This window comes from Ctenopharyngodon idella, chromosome 14, assembly GCF_019924925.1.
Source record: "Ctenopharyngodon idella isolate HZGC_01 chromosome 14, HZGC01, whole genome shotgun sequence".
In the NCBI taxonomy this organism is placed as follows: Eukaryota; Metazoa; Chordata; class Actinopteri; order Cypriniformes; family Xenocyprididae; genus Ctenopharyngodon; species Ctenopharyngodon idella.
In genome coordinates, this window is record NC_067233.1 from 4,988,668 (window position 1) to 5,009,022 (window position 20,355).

Genomic DNA, 20,355 nt, shown 5'->3' on the forward strand with positions numbered 1-20,355 from the left:
TGAACAAATGTTTTACGGGTTTGGAACAACATGAGGGTGATTACCCTTACTAAACAGAAGTTTATTCAAGTGTGCTTTTAGTATACTTCTTTTAAACTAAAAATAAGAAAGTACGCTCAGTCTACTTTTTATGTACTTCTCAGAAATATACTTTATTCTTTACTAAACAAGTAGTTTACTTGGAGTATACTTCAAAGTGTACTTTCATAAACTAAAAAATATGCTACAAGTATTTGACTAGTAAACTATCAGTATACCTATAACCTATTACTACTGTTACACTTAAAGTATACTTTTATACACTAAAAAGTGGGCCAATTTAGTCCCAAGTAGTATTGAAACAGCACACTTACAAGTATACTTCTAGTACATTGATATTAGTATACTTACTACATTGAGACCCGGTTTCACAGACAGGGCTTCTAAGCCAGGATTAGACCTTAGTTCAATTAGGACATTTAAGTAGCTTTTATAAACATACCATAGAAAAAAAAAAAAAAAAAAACATTACTGGTGTGCATCTTGAGACAAACCAATGGCACTGTTGCTTTTGGTTAAAACAGCTCAAACATGCATGTTAGTCTTGGACTATCTTAAGCCTTATCTGTGAAACCGAGGGGTTAAGTTTAAGATTAAGAATAATAATAAAAAAAACATATTCAGAAAAAAGTACTTTGCGCAAAACGCGTGATGGAGATTAATATTTTGTAAATAAAATGAAATTTCTTTATCTGGGGCTTGAAAGTGGTAGTTGTGGAGGGACAGAAAGCTCTCCGATTTCATCAAAAATATCTTCAGTTGTGTTCTGAAGATGAACGAAGGTCTTACGGGTTTGGAACGACATGAGGCTGAGTAATTTATGACAGAATTTTGATTTTTGGGTGAACTAACCCTTTGAACTTTTTTACAAGACTCTAGAATCATTTCGCTTTTGAATTTGTGTCCTTGGACTTTTTGATGCAGCAGGTGGAGAATGAAGCTCGACTGGGTGAGAAAACCATCTTTGATCGGCACTCAGACTTCTATCAAACTGTCTTTAGGCAATTTTACAATGAACTCTATTCGGCAGTTAACAAAACCCTTTGCCAACAACACATTAGTACAACAGAAATATTGGGTAGAGTCAACGCTGATAAAGATTCCTATTGTATCGCAATTGAAAATGAGTCCTATGGTGACTCCCTTGGTGATCTTCCTCAAGAAGCGACAGTTCGCAGTCCATCTGGATGCGTTTCTGAGCCAGCCAGATTTTAGAAACTCAGAGGGAGGAACTGAGGTTCCAAAAATGTCTGTGAGCAAATACATGATTAGTCAGACGTGAATATTAAACAATGCTCAGGGACGTGAGCAATCCTTTTTACGACCCTCCCACGAGCCGTCGAGGCCAATATTTGGCATGATGAATATCATAGATAATGAACTTTTCACACCCCTGAATTAAGTTCTATTGTGCATCAGATGATACAATTAATGCACACTTTAGTGGAATAATTTAAACCTAATTTTTCATTCATTATAATTAAGAGGCAGCCTCATTGCCATTGTGGTATTAATTTTATTGCCACTGGTCTCCCTGTTTATTACTTTTCTTCATGGTGATCTAAATTTGAAGAATTGTCTCTACGCTTACAGTACATCAGCAAAAGCAATTATTCCTCCTCTGATACCACCTCTCCATTCCCTCTGAGGCTTTCTTCTGCTCTTTTATTCTTAAGCGGTAATTCAATTTGGATGCCAGTGTGAAATTTCGAATTGAAAGTTTGCGCACTTCAACCAGCATCGAGCATCCAATGCATACATTGAGACAAGTAATTATTAAAAATTCTTTGTGAGCCGTTTTCTTAATTTTCCCACTTGCCAATATGAAAGCCCTCGCCACTGCGAGGAGCGTTCTGTGTGCGCTCTTCACCGTGCTCCTAAAAGATGAATCATTCTGGCTGATGCTATTTTCTCAGCAGCATGCAATGAGCCCATCATTCAGAGGGAGCATCGTCTACATAGCGCCATGGCAACAAGCCATGGGGCTGCGCGGCAAGTTATGTGCTTCACAAAGGTTATACAAGAGGGTCATCCTCCTTTAGGGCCATGGAGACAGAGCTGCAATATCACAACTGTCTACCTTTCTCCCACTTTTTCTTCTTAACTCTCCTGCCAAATAAATTATTCTAAGACTGGCACGAAAATGTTTTGAAAATACTTTTTGGAGGTCACAGAGCGCATTGTGGTCGGAGATTGAGGGAGCATTAGGATAATATAATGAGATTATAAGGACGTGCATACTGATTTACATTACAAGCATTTACCTCAGCAGGGTCATGCGCCGTTCGGAATTAAATTGCGATGCCTTTTAAATTACAGTTCAGTGCAGCGTCGGTTGTGACTCGAAAGTCCAATTTGGGAGTGGCAATCTCTACGACAGAACCTGCAGGTGAACTCTGAGGCAGGTTGGATTGTTTGACTCCTGGCCTTCTTCAGTAGCCGCTTTGCCTCAGACTGCTGATTGAACGTCTCCTCGAAGTTGGAGAAGCCTTTCAGCACAGCCTGTCTCCACTGAGGTCGTTTTGAAGCGGCAGAGTCTTAGTCGATTCCAAGAGCCTTGAGATCTCTTTTGTTGGTGGCGTTCCTTGTGAAAGCTTTGTCATTCGGGAGATCCTTCTGCTTATATATATATATATATGTTCGGGGTGTAACGGTACATGTATTTGTCCCAAGCCGTCACGGTACGGACGCCACGGTTCGGTGCATACAGTCAGACGACGAATACAGTCAGTCACAGGCGATCCACACTCCAATCCAGAAGGGGGCACGCACAGTAATGCAACACTGTTTGCTAACCGCCACAACAGGAAAAAGTACAGAAGAAGAAGAACAGACGATCTAAGCATAGATATTTTTACGTGTAATCTCTGAACCAGTTTCAAACGCGGAAAGACATCAATAAAACAGCTTGAGAATAATATCTCACGTAGCGTTACATTTACCTCAGGCAAGTCATTTAGTGTCTACAGCATGTTAGTTCACTAGAGAAATGAAGCATTTCACTAAATATATGCACTATATTAGCTTATATATTCATTATATTTACTTTACCTCTTAGTAATGTCTTAATTACTTAATATATGTTTAAATAAATGTTTATAAATGTAATGTGTTACAAAATGTATTTTAATACATCATTTCATGAACCATGAAAGACAAGCATGTCCCACAGTCCTCTAATTTAATCTGTGTGTGTGTGTGTGTGTGTATAAAGGCTTTAAGTAAAGTGTTACCAAAAAACAATATTCCTCTGTTGTGTGAATAATACATTTCTCTGAATCGTAATTCAGTGAATATCTCTTCCTGTTATTCCAATTTAACATGGGGTGTGGGAAAGTAAACTCAAAATCCAACTCATGAAGAGACTAGAGCCAGTTCCTATATTCAGAATTTTGCCCAGCCCTGTGCCTTAGCAAAGAATTCAAGGATATTGCAAATGTTTTCATCCTCTTCTCCTCTTAGTTGTGTTCTATTGCTATGTACAGCTGTACTTAGAATAACTTGGAAATTTGAAGACGCTGTGAGAACATGAACATGAATATAGAGTGTCCTTGTATATATTATTCATAACTCACTTACCAATGCACTTTATGAAAAGATAAAAACCTGCATGGCTATTATCTGTCTCCAGATGGTTAGATGATAGCACTTGCATGTTCAGCCTTTGGAAATGCATAGTAATCATGACATTTATAAGCCGATGTTGTCTTAATGATGTCTTTCTTCACAATCGATCATTATTCAATTGATACTACAGCAAAAATAACCATAAAAAGGCAGTTTTGTTCATGTGCTAAACCAAAGAAACACAAAACCATAAAGGTTTATCCATTTACCTTTAGTCTACATAGCGTTGCCAATTGCACTGCATATTCCAGCTCAAAATCCCCCCCAAAAAAACCCTCCCATCAACGCCGTCACAAAGAGCTGTGCTGTCTCTAATTAGAGGAAATGTACGGATCATTATCCAGTTGGCCAATTAGCATTAGCAATTGTCAGTCATTAATCAGCACGTACTGAGGACTTTCTACATTTCATCAAGCCTGTCAGCTCACGTAGGGCAGACGTTTTTTAGCCCTTATTATTTACATCACACAATCACCTGACCTGGTCCAGAGCTCAGTTCCTGTGAATGGAGGCGACTATACCTCATTGTTCCATCTGCTCGACTAACAGTGTGGCTTTGAAAGCCTCTTTTATCCGAGAAAGGGTCTTTGTTTGCAGTGGTTTCAGAACTTGTGAAATTGTGAGTGGATTACAGTTCCAAAGCTGAATTTTGAGTAATGAACAGGAAAGATAAACCAATTATTCATTTTCTTGACAGCGTGAAATCTATAAAGAAGCGATTAGAGACATTTGAAAGTTTCTGCCCCTTGCATTGGTTTTATGTCAACTAATTTTTTCTTGCCATTCCAAAATAACACAGAGTTTTCATTATCACAGTCAATAATTAAAATAGATTTTTTAATCATTCTCTTATTTTCTGCAGGCACTGTGTGTGTCGTTACAAAGCTTAATCCATAATGACTGACAAAATAATCAGAAACTTGAATTTCTGCAATTTGAAAAAAATAATAATGTAGATAGATGATTATAGATCCTATTTAGAGGGCCTTTTAAACATGTGATTAACATCGAACTTAGCCATTGAAAAGTTGCTGGTTCCAAAACATTCTCTGGATGGAGTGTCTCTCGCACACACATCCCACTTTCTCCCATAATACAGTATGATTGAGGGTTCGGTCCCAGTACAATAGTAATACTGTACCCATAAGAAAACCAAATCTTTTCATCTCAAGTCACATATACTTCAAAATCACTGTGAACACGATGAGCTCTTGCTGCTTTTTTGGTCACAATGTTCTGTTTTACTTTTTATGGAAAAAAAAAAAATGAATTGGCCTATGGCAAGACAGGGGAAATTGAATCCCGTGCGTGAAGCACAAGAGACTGGACAACATAATACTATTACAGTATCAGGGCAAGAACCAATGTGCCTAATGATTGAATTAGTTTGACCTGTTTTTTTTTATATTAAACCCATTTTCAGAAAATACAGATCAAATCTAGTTGGATGAAGCAGCATCTATAAAACATTTGAGAGAGAGGAAGTGAATTGAATTTAATCGTAGGAACATCTGGTGTTATCACAAACAAAATAAACAGTAACTTGTGCACTAATTTTATGAACTAATTTACAGGGCTGGCCCATGGGTTTGTGGGGCCCTAGACAAGATCATGAAAATTAGTCCCACTGGTGTAAAAATGTCATAACTTTAAACCTACCACTGCAAACAAGCAGTATTTTTAATTAAACATAAGAACACTGCACATGAGCAGCTGAAACATAACGTCAACAAACTTTTTTCAACATTACATTTTATATAATATAAATATATTTTATATAAATAAATATTATAAAATATATTTATTTAAAGATATTTATAACTGGTCAAGATTCAGTTAAACTTTTTAACATTTTTCATTAAATTTTAAGCTTTTAGAAATTCACTTAAATGGTGTGACATAAGAATTATTAAAAGTAGGCCTACATCATGTTGCCAGTAATTTGAATTCATAAAATGTTTAGAATAAAAGCATGTGTAATCATTTTTATTACATAGAGAAATTGTGCTTTTAAAACGATTTTAAACCTGAATGCTTAAAACTTAATGTCAACTACCCGCATAACTATATATAAATGTTTAGTGCAACATTGTCACGTTTGGTTTTGTTCTTGTTTCATGTCTTTTATTTTGTAATTTGGCATAGTCATGTTTCCTGGTTTGTCATGTGATTCCCTTACCCTCATGTATTCTGCCATGTGTTCTCATTGGTTCATTGTTTGATTATTCACAGGTGTTCCTTGTTAGTCATCAGTCTCTGTGTATAAATAGCCCTCATATTTCATTGTTCCTTTGTTTCCAGTAAACCACTGTTGGTCCATGTCCGGTTTTTGTTTATTTTGTATTTTGTTCATGTTTATGTTATGATCATTTTGTTGGCAACAGGCGCCTAAGTGCATATAATGTAAACAACACGAACGTAGTGAATTCATAAATTCATTATTCATCTTTCACTAAACGCGTTATTCATTATAGTGATCCAAAAGTTATCCAGGGTTAATGCGATGGTGTATTGCGTGTGTTTAAATACATTTGTTTAGCAGGCCATTGATAGCTTGCAGACGATCGCTACACAAAAGCTGCGCGAGCTCGTGACAGCTCGTCACTCTTTAGCTCCGCTCACACGGCACGCCTCCAGGCGCTCGGCTGTTTTTGGAAAGACTCGGTACAGCTTATCTATCTTTTATAAATATGATAAAGCTAAAGACTCTTCGGAGATATGAAGGATGCTATACTACTCTATAGGTACTTAAGATTAACATGAGATTGGCAGAAACTGTGTGTGTTAGTTACCCTTTAAATAAACTGCACTTGGGTTCAGTACACTACTGTTACAAACATATTAAAAGTGAACAACGTGGAAAAAATTATCAGTTAATTATCAGTGAAAATCAGACACAGCAAGAAAAAAAAAAGATTATAAATAACACTAGAAACACAGAAAATATATTGAAAATAAACAAATATAAGTAATGACTAAACACACGTACCCCTTAAAGAGCAGACCTTAGATGGGTTAGTTTAAATGCGCAGATGCGGTTTATTAATCAAAATGTTATTATGTAATCTATTATAAAAAAATAATAATGGCTAAACATAATATCCTTTAATAACAAGTACTAGATGTTTTTTTTTTTTTTTTCTCATGCTGATTACATAATTCAGTGTGGATGTAGTCAGTTACTACCCAACAATGAACACAAATATTTAGTTGCCTTCATTTATACGTCTGTCCCTAGAAAATGTGTATGTATGGGGTAGTTCTTATAAATACATACCGTATTCAGAATAATAATTGAATGAATGTAAACATTTGACATTCAAGAAAATCAGGTCCTGTATCTTTGTGAAAATGAAAATATCAGCTCTGACTTTAGTCATCAGTTAGTATAGACATTAGTATAGCTTTTTTGTATGCGTCATGCAGATGAATGTGTAATATTGATACGAGTCAGTGTTGTCTAAAAGCAATAAAACACATCAATTTTTATCACCAGCTCAAAAGAGACCTCACCTTTTGTGTAAAAATCTTTTCCTTCGTACTGTACTGCTTGATTACCGAATCGGAGGGTTCGATTTGAAAATTCATTTAAATAGTTGTGAGCATACAAAGTTCAGAGTGGATGTCTCTGAAGCAATCTCTTCAATTATGAATTATTCACCAGATATTATTCCAAAGGTCATCTTATAGTAATTAGTATCCTGCTGTAGACTAAACAGCCTCAAGGTACCTGATGGCCAGTTTAATTACAATTTAAAATGAGGATGCTGTTTGACACCCTCTATATGTTCAACCAGCAGCCTCTGCAGATGGCACTTTGAAAACGAAGTACGTCTCCTCTAAAGAAACATATTTGCAAAGTTAACAAGTGTTCTTGAAGCCAGATACGAATGAACAATAAGAAGGTGTGAGTTGCTTGCAAATGGCTACTTCAATCAATTTCCTATTTGGAGCATTGAGACGTTTTTCAGCATCACAGCGGTCCGTTTCGTAGCGTATTGTATTTTCAGCTTTTTCCATGGGCAAATTACAAACGGCTTGCTCTGTGATTCAATAGAAACTTTGTTATTACTCTGTCAGCGCTCCAGTTTAAACTCTCGCTCGCTCTGTCTTCCTGTATTCGCTTCTGATTTAAAAAACTATTGCTGGATTTAAACGCTGGGTCAACACGGCAATGAGACATAAGCCACACGGCCGCACTGCCTTCAGCAACCCACTTGAGCAAAAGGAAAAAGCTTTGAGCCGGAGATCTTCCGTGATGTGATGACCCCATCTAGACGCCCTTGATGAGATACTCTCTCTGTACACATAAGCCCCCTCTCGGCAGACACAATGTCACCGCATAGTAACCTCAAATCTAGCAACTCGTTTAGCTTCTGCGCTCAGATCGCTGCATCAGAGGGGACTTATCCTGAGTGGGAACGGAAACTCAGGTGGGCTTTAGCCACACAATCAGTGTGAGCTACAGTAGTACACTCACTATACAGGTAAAGAACAAAATGGCCATGCTGAAAGTGGATGAAGTCTTCTAGTCCTCCGTTTAAAATGCTACAACAAAACTGGGTTGATTAGCTCTATGCTAGCCAGTCATGTCTCATTCATCTAATAAAATGGCCATGGGGAATAATGCTGGGAAAGTGTGGAAGGGCTCCCTGCATGTGTGACTGTAAGACCTCATCTATACCCTTTTGGCCATTACCTTTTCTCATGTCCCCCCCATGCGTTTCAACCCATTGTCACAGCCACTCAGTGTCTCCACATGAACACTCTAGTTTCACACTCCAACAATGCAGTTTTTACAGTTTCTGGTTTTTACACTAAGCACTGGCACAATTGGGTTTAAAATCCCATTTTATAGGGATAGTTCAACCAAAAATCAAAACCTGTCATTGACAAACCCTCGTGTCATTTTAGACCTGTATATCGTTTTTTTTTTTCTTCTTTTTTTCTGAGGAACATAGAAGATATTTTGAAGAACTTTATAATGAAAGGTCAATGGGATCCAAAACTGCCGAGCTTTAAAAACAACATAAAGGTAAGAGTGAAATTAATTAATTCACAAACACAATACTTAAATGTCAACTAATGTTAAACTTTATTTGTTCTCGTACTTCATTGGACCAAACGTCATGTTGTTTGATGTTTGTGTCACCATAACTGAGGTACTGTAGTATTTTTTTTTTTTCTGTTCACCCAAAAATGAAAATTGTGTCATTTATTAACCATCCTCATGTCGTTCTACACCCGTAAGACCTTCAGTCATCTTTGGAACACAAATTAATATATTTTTGAAGAAATCCGATGGCTCAGTGAGGCCTCTATTGCCAGCAATGTCACCGAACCTCTCAAGATCCAGAAAGGTACTCAAAACATATTTAAAACATTCATGTGATGTGACATACAGTGGTTCTACCTTAATGTTATGAAGTGACGAGAATACTTTTTATCCGCCAAAAAAACTAAATAACTACTTTTCAACAATATCTAGTGATGGGCGATTTCAAAACACTGCTTCATGAAGCTTCGAAGCTTTACGAATCTTTTGTTTCGAATCAGTGATTCGGATCGCGTATCAAACTGCTGAAATCACATGACTTTGGCACGCCGAACAACTGATTCAAAACAAAAGATTCGTAAAGCTTCATGAAGCAGTGTTTTGAAATCATTTTGAAAGGTTAACAGGTTAAGTTGAAGTACAGATATTACTAAACAGTATTTCAAAATACAAATGAATGAAATCTAAATAGAAATATTAAAAACCCTAATAAATTTGACAAAATCTCATAAATTGCTAAATTAAAAAAAACATAAAAATAAAAGCTAATAAAAAAAAACATACATACATACTATAATAGTTTATAAATAATACTAAAATAGCACTGCCTTTTTGGACCTTGACATCTTTGGGCCTTGATGTTTGGGTCCCATTGAACATTTTTCAAAATATCTTATTTTGTGTTCTACAGAAGACAGTCAGTTATGGAAAGAAATGAGGGTGAGTAACAGAATGTTCATTTGTAAATGAACTGTCCCTTTAAATGTAGCATTTACATGCTGTTAAACTCTAATTCATTTTCCTCTATCTGCATTGCAGTCTAGATGCCCAGTATTTTATTTATTTATTTTTTTTTTTGACTAACGAGGGAAAGGAAGGATAATTGAGCTCACCCCTATATGAAAGCTCACACTCATATGCACATACGTGCTCGTCAAGCATCAAAAATGTAAAGCCAGCAGAAAAAGAGTGTAACTAGGCAGTTCAGCAAAATGTTCAGGAACTTACAGTGCTGTAGGTAGACCCTTTTGCTCGGATAATCTTTATTCATTTGCTTTTTAAAGCTCTTTTCTTGCTCCCACCTCTGTCTTGGGCTCGGTCCAAAGCTGCAGTACTGGCACATTTGCAGAGCACATAATGGTGGTTATATGCCCAGACTCACCAATTACTCTTGAGTCCACCTAGGTGGCCTCTTCTCTTTCTAACTAAAATCTCTCAGGTGTGTTTCCGAAGCCCACCTCCTACTGAATCAATGCCTCTAACAGCTGTATAACTGCTATTGTCTGTGCAGACAGACTTAATCAAGAGTTCCCTCTGCCTTCCTTTTCTGCAAATAGACAGTTTCGTATGCATATTGCTCGCTTTCCCTAATGGAAGCTGGTCCATAACCGAAGGAGCACATTTCTTTCTTTCTTTTTTTGTTAGTATTCTCCACCACCACCTGCAGTACATCAAGGCTTTTCAGTCCATAAGAGAAAGATAGGATTAAAGTGTTCTGAAATGACAGGACACACAACAGAGTGTCTAAATATACACAATATTTAATGGTTCAAGAAAAAATTCAAGACAAGAAAAAACATTACATCAAATGTAAATGAGTGTTTTCGTTTTTCTTTTCGTTTCTTTTTCAGCTTCTAGGAGTATTTTACAGGGGTGTGATATCAAGATATACTTCAATTGTTCAACAGTGTTCATTGTTTGACAAGAAAGCTCACCTTCAAAGAAAGAAATAATTGTGAAATACAACAAATGATGTTTAAATTACAAGCAGATTTAATATATCAGCAGTTTTGTATTCTTTTCAGATTCTATACAAGATACATAGTGTGTACATACATTATCTGGCCAGCTTTGTGCCAGTATACATACATGCACACACACAAACGCACGCGCACACATATAATAATATACAGTATGCATATGTTTTAAATACATAACAACAGAGATTGTCCTCATTTTCATGATTTTTGTCTTTTATCAACTATTTTCAGTAAGTATAAACCACTTTTCCTTTTGTTTACACATATGTTATGTTAAAATGTATTTCCCGGGGTTACTGTTAAGTATATCTATGTACACTTTGCTCTTTTTTTTTTTTTTTTTTTTACTCTTTACTCTCTTTTTTGTACTGATGGAAATTTATTTGTGTATCGACGTGTTGGATGCTGAAAGTGTGTTGCCATTCTAATCCTTCATACTAACTAACAGAACCCAAGAGAGATGACCATTTGACTGCACACAGATTCTGATTAGTGTCAGAACAAGGGTTTAGTGCTACAGAACACAATCAGCCAGCGGAGGTCAACTGGAACCACATGCAAATGAAGATGCCTGACTACTGAGATGATCTGCCATAATATTTCCCCATTTTTTTTTTTTCCCTCAAAAATCATGTTTAAAAAAAAAAAACAGAGAGGAAAGAAACCCCTCATTATTAAGGTTGCTTATATGATATATCAAGGAACCAACTTTATAGAAAAGTACAAAAGTGCAAGAGGGGAGAACAACCATGCATATTAAGACCTTTTATGCATTTATTTATTCCAAATGTTCTTTTTTCATTCTCGCACATTTTTTTTTTTTTTTTTTTAATTTACTTAGTAAACCTTTGGCACTAATGTAGTTGCTTCACTACTCAAAAATGTCTGTTTCAGATTTCAGTAAATATTTATCTAAGTGAATACATTTTTAAAGTCAACATGAAATAGCATTTGCAATGCGTTTAAGTTCTGTATTTGTAGTAGGGAAAGGGGATATTCAATGAGAATTTCAAATTTCGATTTCAAAACACTGCTTCATGAAGCTTCGAAGCTTTAAGAATCTTTTGTTTTGAATCAGTGGTTTGGAGCGTGTATCAAACTGATTTCACGTGATTTCAGTAAACAAGGCTTTGTTGCATCATAAGTGTTTTGAAACGTTTTGAAATTTCAGTGGTTCACGTGACTTTGGCAGTTTGATACGCGCTCCGAACCAAAGATGAACGAAGGTCTTACAGGTGTGGAATTACTTACGTGGTGAGTAATTAATGACAAAATTTTCATTTTGGGGTGAACTAACCCTTTAATCGGGATATGACTGGACCATGAAAAGTGGTCGTTTCAATCCTAGAATATATTTACACCTAAAGATGCCAAATGAAAGAAACAGAGCAACTAATATTTTAATTAAAGTATACGTATATTATAGGGATGTGCGCAAAGCTGAATACCTTAGTTGGAAAGGCACGGATAATGGCTTCAAAATAAATAATAAATTCTAGCGAATAATATATTCAGCAGACACTCATTGTGTTTGCTTGATAACAGATGAGTCAGGTGATAGCATGATATTATACATAAACCTGTATGTAATGAGCGTGTGAAGTGAATGAGTGTAAACTCTATTAATCAGCCGTCTATAAAACAGCCATGTTGCCGTCTCTGCGCATCTCTCAAAATTCATAGCTTGGCAAGAGAATATCAACTAAAATACTATATTATGCACATTTTTTTTTTGCTATTTGATGCGTCTCTTTAATTGTACGATATGATACACAAATGAATGAAATATGCACAACATGATTACAAATCAAATAGCTGCGTTGCCGTCTCTGCACGTCTCTCAGAAATGAGCTCTCTATTAAGAGTAATATTAACCAAGATACTGAATCATAAACATTTTATACTACTTGATACATCTATGTAAATGTTTTAAATCTTGTACGATTCGATAGGCTACATATGTTTCTCTGTCTCACTCTCTCTCGGAGACGGCAAGCATTTATGTATTCTTTATCATTTGCTCAGATTTGACATTGGAATGCATATCAGCTCTGATATGATATTAGAAGATATTTAAATTAATGTTATGATTATTTAAAAAAAAGAGCATATTTGTTAAATGATAACCATGAAGGAAACTGAATTACATTTAAAACGTAAAAAAAAAAGTACACACTAAAAAATGCTAGGTTAAAAACAACCCAAGTTGGGTTGAAAATGGACAAACCCAGTAATTGGGTTAAATGTTTGCCCAACCTTCTGGGTAGTTTTATTTAACTTGACTATTGTTTAAAAATTACTGTATTGCTTGCTTAAAATGAACCATATAGTAATTTTGAAACAATAGTTGGGTAAAATAAAACTCAGCACTTTGGGCAAACATTTAACCCAATCGCTGGGTTTGTTCATTTTCAACCCAGCCTTTTTAGAGGGTAATATTACGAACTTCCGGTTAGAGCACCGGCCACTTTCGGTTTTATCCGAATATAGATACCGATACGAATAATTGTGAGATTGTTACAGATACAGATATTGGCTCTGCTGCACACCCCTAGTAGATTAGCATTTTTTCCTTTAGAGAAAAATGTGTACAGATGAATTGTTCACAAAAACATGCATTAAAATAGGGTTCATAGGGTCAGTTTTGATTTCATGTTGACTTTAAGAATGTAAAACCTTTAAATCCATCCAAATCTGAACAAAAAGTAAATATTTTTCATGTGTTATGAAGCTCTACAGTTCTCTTCTTAAAAAATCATTGTTTTTAATTATTGGAAGCTCAAAAGACATCCAAAATCTGATGATAATCTTTCAATAATTTGCAACTAGGTGATTTCTGTAGTGTGATGAATGAACAGAAGCAGAGATTTTCAAACAGTCTTATGTAATACAGACACTACGGCTAATATACCTTGTCTTTTGAGCTTTTCAGATCTATTGTGTGGATTAGGAGAGTGCGAGTTGAGTCGCCATCCTTACGCCGTCACTCGATACTCTTGACCCAGCAATACAGTCACAGCTAGCAGACATGCAAGAGCCTGAGAGTAAGACAGGGCACCGCTTCCTTCCTTTGATAGAGTCCCACACTGCAATTATTCCTCTTAATCAAGAGCGTTCGACAGATATTATACTGTTTAGGGAACAGCTGACGGAGTGATTGTCAGTTCTCTCACATCAAAGAGCAACACACTCCAACACGTCTTCGCTGCGACACATTTCTTGTCACTTGCACGCACACTATTTTATAGTGAAGTAATTTTTTGGATCACTGACCCAAATATTTCGGTGTCATCAGTATATACTAAGGAGAACCGTTAGCGAATTAAATTTGTGCTGATTTCTTAACCCGCACAGCCTCTTTAAGGGATTACTTGATGTCTCTGTTTGAATATATACTGAATGTTTGGACGAAAAAGTGACACGATTGTAAGCAAACTTCTACTTCACTTAGCAGTCATCACATCCATACAATACACATCTACATCTTAAGGCTGTTTCTTTGACATCATTATATATAAATCTCACAAACGCTTATTTTTTCGTAAGTTTAAAAAGAAGTGCGCACCATTTAGCTAACGAGCACGCGCATACACACACATACAAAAGGTAGCCAATTACGCTACTATAGAGCAGCACTCTGCTTCTTTAACGGTGATTACTGATCAAAGTAATTATACTATTGGGAGATTCTTGTAATTGGTTCCATAGCACTTATTGTGGTGCATACATTGTATATATCAAGAGAAAAACTTGATGTAGTAGTGCGAAAAAACAAAGGATGTCTTTTTAGCCATGTCTGTGCCCCAGCTAATGAGATAATGTTGCAAATAAGCGGGTTTCTTATAATGGGAGAGAAAGGGTGTCAGATGCATGGAAACTACCAACACACTGAACATCAGAGGAAGGCTCTAAGCTCACCAGGGAGAAAAGAGCTAACGTCAAAGTTTAAGAAGAAAAAAGCACCCTAATATATAAAAGTTTCTACGTGTTAACACAGAGCAAGACTAATTTTTGCAGAGAGGCTTAGCTGTATCTGTAGTCTTGACAGAGTAAGCAGCACATTAAGGGGCATGGAACAAGGTCTCTTTAGCAGAATAAAACTGACTCAGGCGGAAATTCAGCTGCAAACATCGCACCTCTCCGAAGCTGAAGGAAATACTGGAATCACCCAGCACTCAAACATAACACTTAACCTTATTGACTACGCTTACATGCCTCGCAATATTCCAAATGTGGTTCTTAACTCGGAGCCTAATTTTTATTGTTATGTTATTGTGTCTGCAGTCATGTGCAAAGCACAAAGAAATAAGCACTGGCTTTGCTGTTAGTGAGCGCCAATTAAACTTGCGAAGACCACCAACTGCTGAAATGCAGACGTGCAAGCATACAGATTTAAAACAGCCCAAACAATGTGTGGAATATGCACACATTTTCTATAAGTAACAGGAACATGGCGCTTACATTAGTTTTTTTTTTGTTTTTCTTAATACTGCCGTTTCATAATTTAGTAGGAATATCGGTGTGCATGTAAACATATGCAATGATTTCTTCCAGCAGCACACACTTAAGTAGTTTGCTATGTCAAGCCGTATTCAAAAGGCGCACAAACAATGAAATAAAAAAACTCATCCCTTTTGATCAACAGTAAAGCTTAATTCATTTGCCACTAATCTGTCACTAAGACATATTTAAACCACTTTTTTTTCTTTTTTTTTTTTAACTTGAGGAGCTACTTTGGTCTATATCTACCATTTGTCTACTGTACATGTTTCAGTTTCATAGATGATCTCGAAAGCTACTGTCCTTTGCTTTAACTTCCCCTTCTGCCGTGTCATGAAACGTTTGACAGATGCTAATATTCATCAGTACCCTGTCAGCTTTTCGTTTTCAATCACTCTCATTATGCCGTGCTCCGAGGCCTACCCTCGCTTCTACAGCTGATGCTCGTGCAGGAAGGCGCTTCCGCTCGCGGATGTCTGGGGGCTGGACGTGGCGGAAAAGCTGGCTAGAGGGATGACCTTGACAGTATCCTCTTTCTTGCTGCAGTGTCTCTCAAGTGTGTTGTAGAATTGGGGCCGGTTGCTCCCTTTGTCCAGATCATCTTTGGGCACTGACCTGCCAAGGGTGTGACGCCCATCTGGCTTGGTCCCCCGCGCCCAGCTTTGTTGAAAACCAAAGGAGGACAGAGTGGCGGCGCCGGACGTCTGGAATTGGGTCAGCGCTGGCGGCATCCAGCAGCTGTCAGAATGACCCAGGATCAGACATTCCTGGGTACAGGTCTCCGAGGCTTCGGCGAGAGCCTTCTGCAGGTTCACTTCAATAGCTGTGGATGATGAAATGACAAATGCGAAGGCTCAGTCAAGAGGTGAACACAGAAGACAAAATAAATCACACTTTCTCTTATTGCTAAGGCATTTGGAGACAATAAAAAATTGGCGCTATCGAAAGGTGACCTGTAAATGTCAGCTTCTGAGAGAAATGAAAGGCAGTGATAAATGCTTAATTCATCTCATAATGAGAAAAACAACACCAGGTCTTTTAATTTAAATGGTATTCCCATGGTACTAAGTGTTTACCTACAATATGCGCTGAATTCCCTGTAGCTTAATTAAAACTTTAAAAAAAGTCTTTGTTGTTTGTGTCTGAGATTGGCTTTTTACATATTAAAGAATTAATGATCTGTTCTAAAACCGTTGTTTATTTTAATCGCAGTCATCGTGGCACACCTTTCTTATGCTGATGTCTCCCACTTAAATCAAGACAATTAAGATAAATCAAACAGAAATGCAGCGATTCTTCCTTCTTCGCCTACTTGTTAACGCAGTTGACACTTAGAGTATTAGGTTCGGCAAACGTGCTACAGTAGCTGCGAGCAACAGAACGTGATTTGCTCAAAGGAAAGAGAATAGTAAACTACAGGACTCAAACTTTCTTATCTCATTAAACCTGCTCTGACATCACATGCAAGATGTGCCAAGGAAAAGGCCTCAGTATTGAGCCCCAGCCATAAAGCCTGTCAACTCTAATAATTAGAATGTAAAACAGTGCTGGCGGAGGCAGGCGGGAGCCCTACAGCGGCGTATGTATATCTTAACCCGCTAAGAGAAGGAGAACCCTGGCTGAACATCACTTTGCTCATGCTGGTCGCCCCTCCAAGCTGTCATCTAGAAATAATTTAGCATATCTGCATAAGTAAAGATGTTAGAAATAATTGAAAGGGACTAAGTCTGGTTCTCCTGCACTACATGCTAGGGTTATTTTTATTTTTACCACCAGGAACCAATATAGTTTTCCAGAAACTATCATGCAAAGGGAAATTAGAAAATATTGAACAGCAGAAATACAGAATAGATATTCACACATTTATCTTACAGTGCATTTAACACATTTGCGCAGTTCATGCATTTCTTGGGAATTGAACCCATGGTCTTGCTGTCTGGCTAGCACCATGATTTACTGTTTGAGCCAAAGATATCTATATGTAGATATCGTAATATATTGTAAGCTGTCCACCATTTTGAATGGTCAAAGCCGGTCCACTCGAGAGCAAGATGACTGAGTCTGTAACCATAGTTATTCACATGTATGAAGTAGGCCTATAACTGCAATATTCTTTAGTTTAGATAACTTTGCATATGCTAAATATGCAATAAATATATAAATAAAATAATAATGGTTAAAGCTCTTATAAATATTATTAATCATCAAAGAACCCTACAATAGATAACTATGATTCTAGGAACCATAGGCTGAATAATATTGTAACATTTTCAATGAAAATTCATTGGTTTGTTTGTTAGAGTAATGAGCAGTGCCTGAAATGTTAACCGATGGCGAACACGTGTATGAATAGAACGAGGCATTTACGTATATACATATACTTAAGCTACAGGAACGGCAGGATTTGAGCCACAGTAATACTAATAAAAATACATCTGTAAATAAATCCAAGAAATGTTAATTACAAATAAACATATAAAAAACCCCAGTACACTCAAAAAAATGATTTTTTGATGCTGTTCACTTTATTTAAACAACTTATTTTGATTCAACACCATTGTATTAGGTTTCTGGTTCAAATTTAATTGCTTCATGTTAAATTGACTTGAAACGATTACTTTTTGACTTAACTTGATGTTTGCACATTAAAATAACATGTTTTAATCAAGTAAACTCAACCAGGACTCAATCAAACAGGACTTTCACTTCCCATCATGCTTTGCAAAGGGGCTGATCTGGGAGAGTAAATGTTGAAATAAAGTGTTATTTTAAGCAGTTTTTGGCAACATGAGAAAATTGAGAGACTTTTTAATGTTTACTGTTCTATTATGTTGGTATTTAAAAGTTTCTGTTATGTTAATAGTTACCGTTGTGGTGAAGTGTAGAACATGTGCTTGGGTTGAGGACCTGCTAACAACAATTAAAGTTGTTTTAATAATAAAAACAACTATTCTGGGCATGCCACAGATGGAATAAAACCATCTTCTGGCTAACACCTAACAATAAGAGCCTTTACAGAGTAAAGATTTTGTAAAAGTTATGAAAATTATTCTTGAACGCATTCACTAAATAAACTAATCAATTAAACTGAATTACTTGATTTAATTTCTGTTTGATATTATTTTTAGGATAATTAAAATTAATGGTTTTGGACAAAATTAAGAATGTTAACCTGATTCAACTAAATGCCATTGAGTTAACTTTATGTAGTAAATTTAATTAACTGAAATAAATAATGTTAATTAAATGCAACATAACCAAATTACATGGAACCTGTTGACATAAAAAAATTAAGTAAATCCAACTTATTTATTTTTTTTGAGTGTAAAAACAGTTCAGTGTAATTTAAAACAACTATTTTACTTCACATTTGTGTGTGCTATGCATTTTTATGTTTACTAAAGTACCATGCTGTTAGCTTAGCAAGATGCTAACAGCTAACTCCACTGAAATCAATAAAGTCTCTTAAATGCCATTTTTGTGGTGCAAGGAGTTGATGCCAAGAGCGTTCCAAATCACTAACAATGATGGTTAAGAATATATTTCATCCTTGTCCAATGTCTGCACTGTTTCTCTCCAGAAGTTCTAAGCAATAAAAAATGTCTTTGTACTGGTTTAAACTAGAGTTGTGGAAACTCGGAACTCAGATTTTTACCACCTCCTAAAATAATTCTCCTAAAATGGAAAATAACGCGACATGCCACACCAAGTCAGACAACCCCAAACTCAGTGTGAAGCTTCATTTGATGTCATTTCCAAGATGGAGGCGACCAATGAGCATAGAGAGCTGGTTTATGTGGAATGTAAAAATACACTTATGTACTTTGCTTCATGTATTGCATGACTATATATAATAAATATACTATAATAATTGTTTGTGTATCAATGAATGCCTACCTGTTTTACTTGTTCAATAACTACTAGATAGACAGCTATCTAGAGCTAAAGTCTGGAATAATGTACCATTATATTTAACATTCAATAGTATAGTATAGTTTCATTGACTGGCAATATACTGATTTTGGGACAGTCTGAACTTTAATTTATGATTTTGCCATAATTGGAAATATTCAACTTGGATATTCCCACCTCTGACTTCATCTTAAATGTGGCATTAATCCCCATCTACTGTTGTTTCATCTCCAATAGTTTGTTGTTGTTCCGTCTCTACTTTTTTTTTTTTTTTTCCGACTGGCAGTGTTTTCACCTTGCTGGCAAACTAAGCAGTGCAAAAAAAAAAATTCAAGGCACATGTGCGATCTGAGCATATAAAGTATTTGGCTGCACATGTAGTATGTGCATGTTGGGCTGATGATCATATTTAGATTGCACGCACTGTACGCATACCCTTTCTTATGTGCAAAAAATTATTGAGTGCTTTATATATTGAGTGCTTTAGGCAGCTTACTAGGTTTTGTTTTAATATCAGGGAACTGGACAGAATAACACAAATATAGAAAGCTAAAAAACATAAAGAGAGGAAAGAGGGAGAGAGAGAGAGAGATGTGACCACATCCTCCCGGTCTTACTCTGCTATAGTCTGCCTCAGAGCATCAGTGCATAAATCAGTGGAGCGGTAAACGTGTCACCTTTCAGAGGGTCACTAACTTCATTAAGGAAAAATGATGCCGCTCACTCACTCTCTGAGCAAGCAGAATGAGTCCTGGCCAGGTCGCTCTCGGAGGCTGCTGTAAATCACCCCAGAGCTGCTTTGGAAATTGGAGGTGTCTTTCAGAGCCATTGTTCTTTTGAGGGCCGAGCGCATCACGCCACGGTGGACAGATTCATGCGCGCAGGCAGACACATGTAGCGGCCCTAACATATTTGTATATTCCGTAGACACCTTTAGTGCATTTGCCCAGCAGGTCTGTGTGTGCGAAGGCAATCAGCACAAGCAGTGGAGAGTATGTGCGCAATTACATTATGTGTAAAAGGTGTTTTGAAGCCACGCTGCTTTCCTGCATGCAGAGGCACAGCACGAGCTGTCAGTGGCGCTATGTCAACAGCCAGGAGAGCTACTATTTTTCGCATGTGATATTTCACATTAAACAGCTCCAAAGATGTAGTCCGTATCAGTTTCTCCTCCATAGGGACTAGTACTGCTTGACTGATGTGGGTGACAGCGCTGAATGCTTTCGTCAGCCGGAGGCAGCG

At 36.7% G+C, this 20,355-nt stretch overlaps 1 protein-coding gene across 1 annotated transcript in view; it reads right to left on the bottom strand.

Moving 5' to 3' along the window:
* Positions 1-10,464: 10,464 nt before the first annotated feature.
* The window catches only part of pcdh11 (protocadherin 11), a 190,322-nt gene continuing 180,431 nt past the window's right edge, over positions 10,465-20,355 (bottom strand). The window contains exon 6 of the mRNA XM_051860163.1: positions 10,465-16,024. Coding sequence (XP_051716123.1) covers positions 15,633-16,024 — 392 coding nt within the window. The 3' untranslated portion in view covers positions 10,465-15,632. The remainder of the gene's footprint in view (positions 16,025-20,355) is intronic.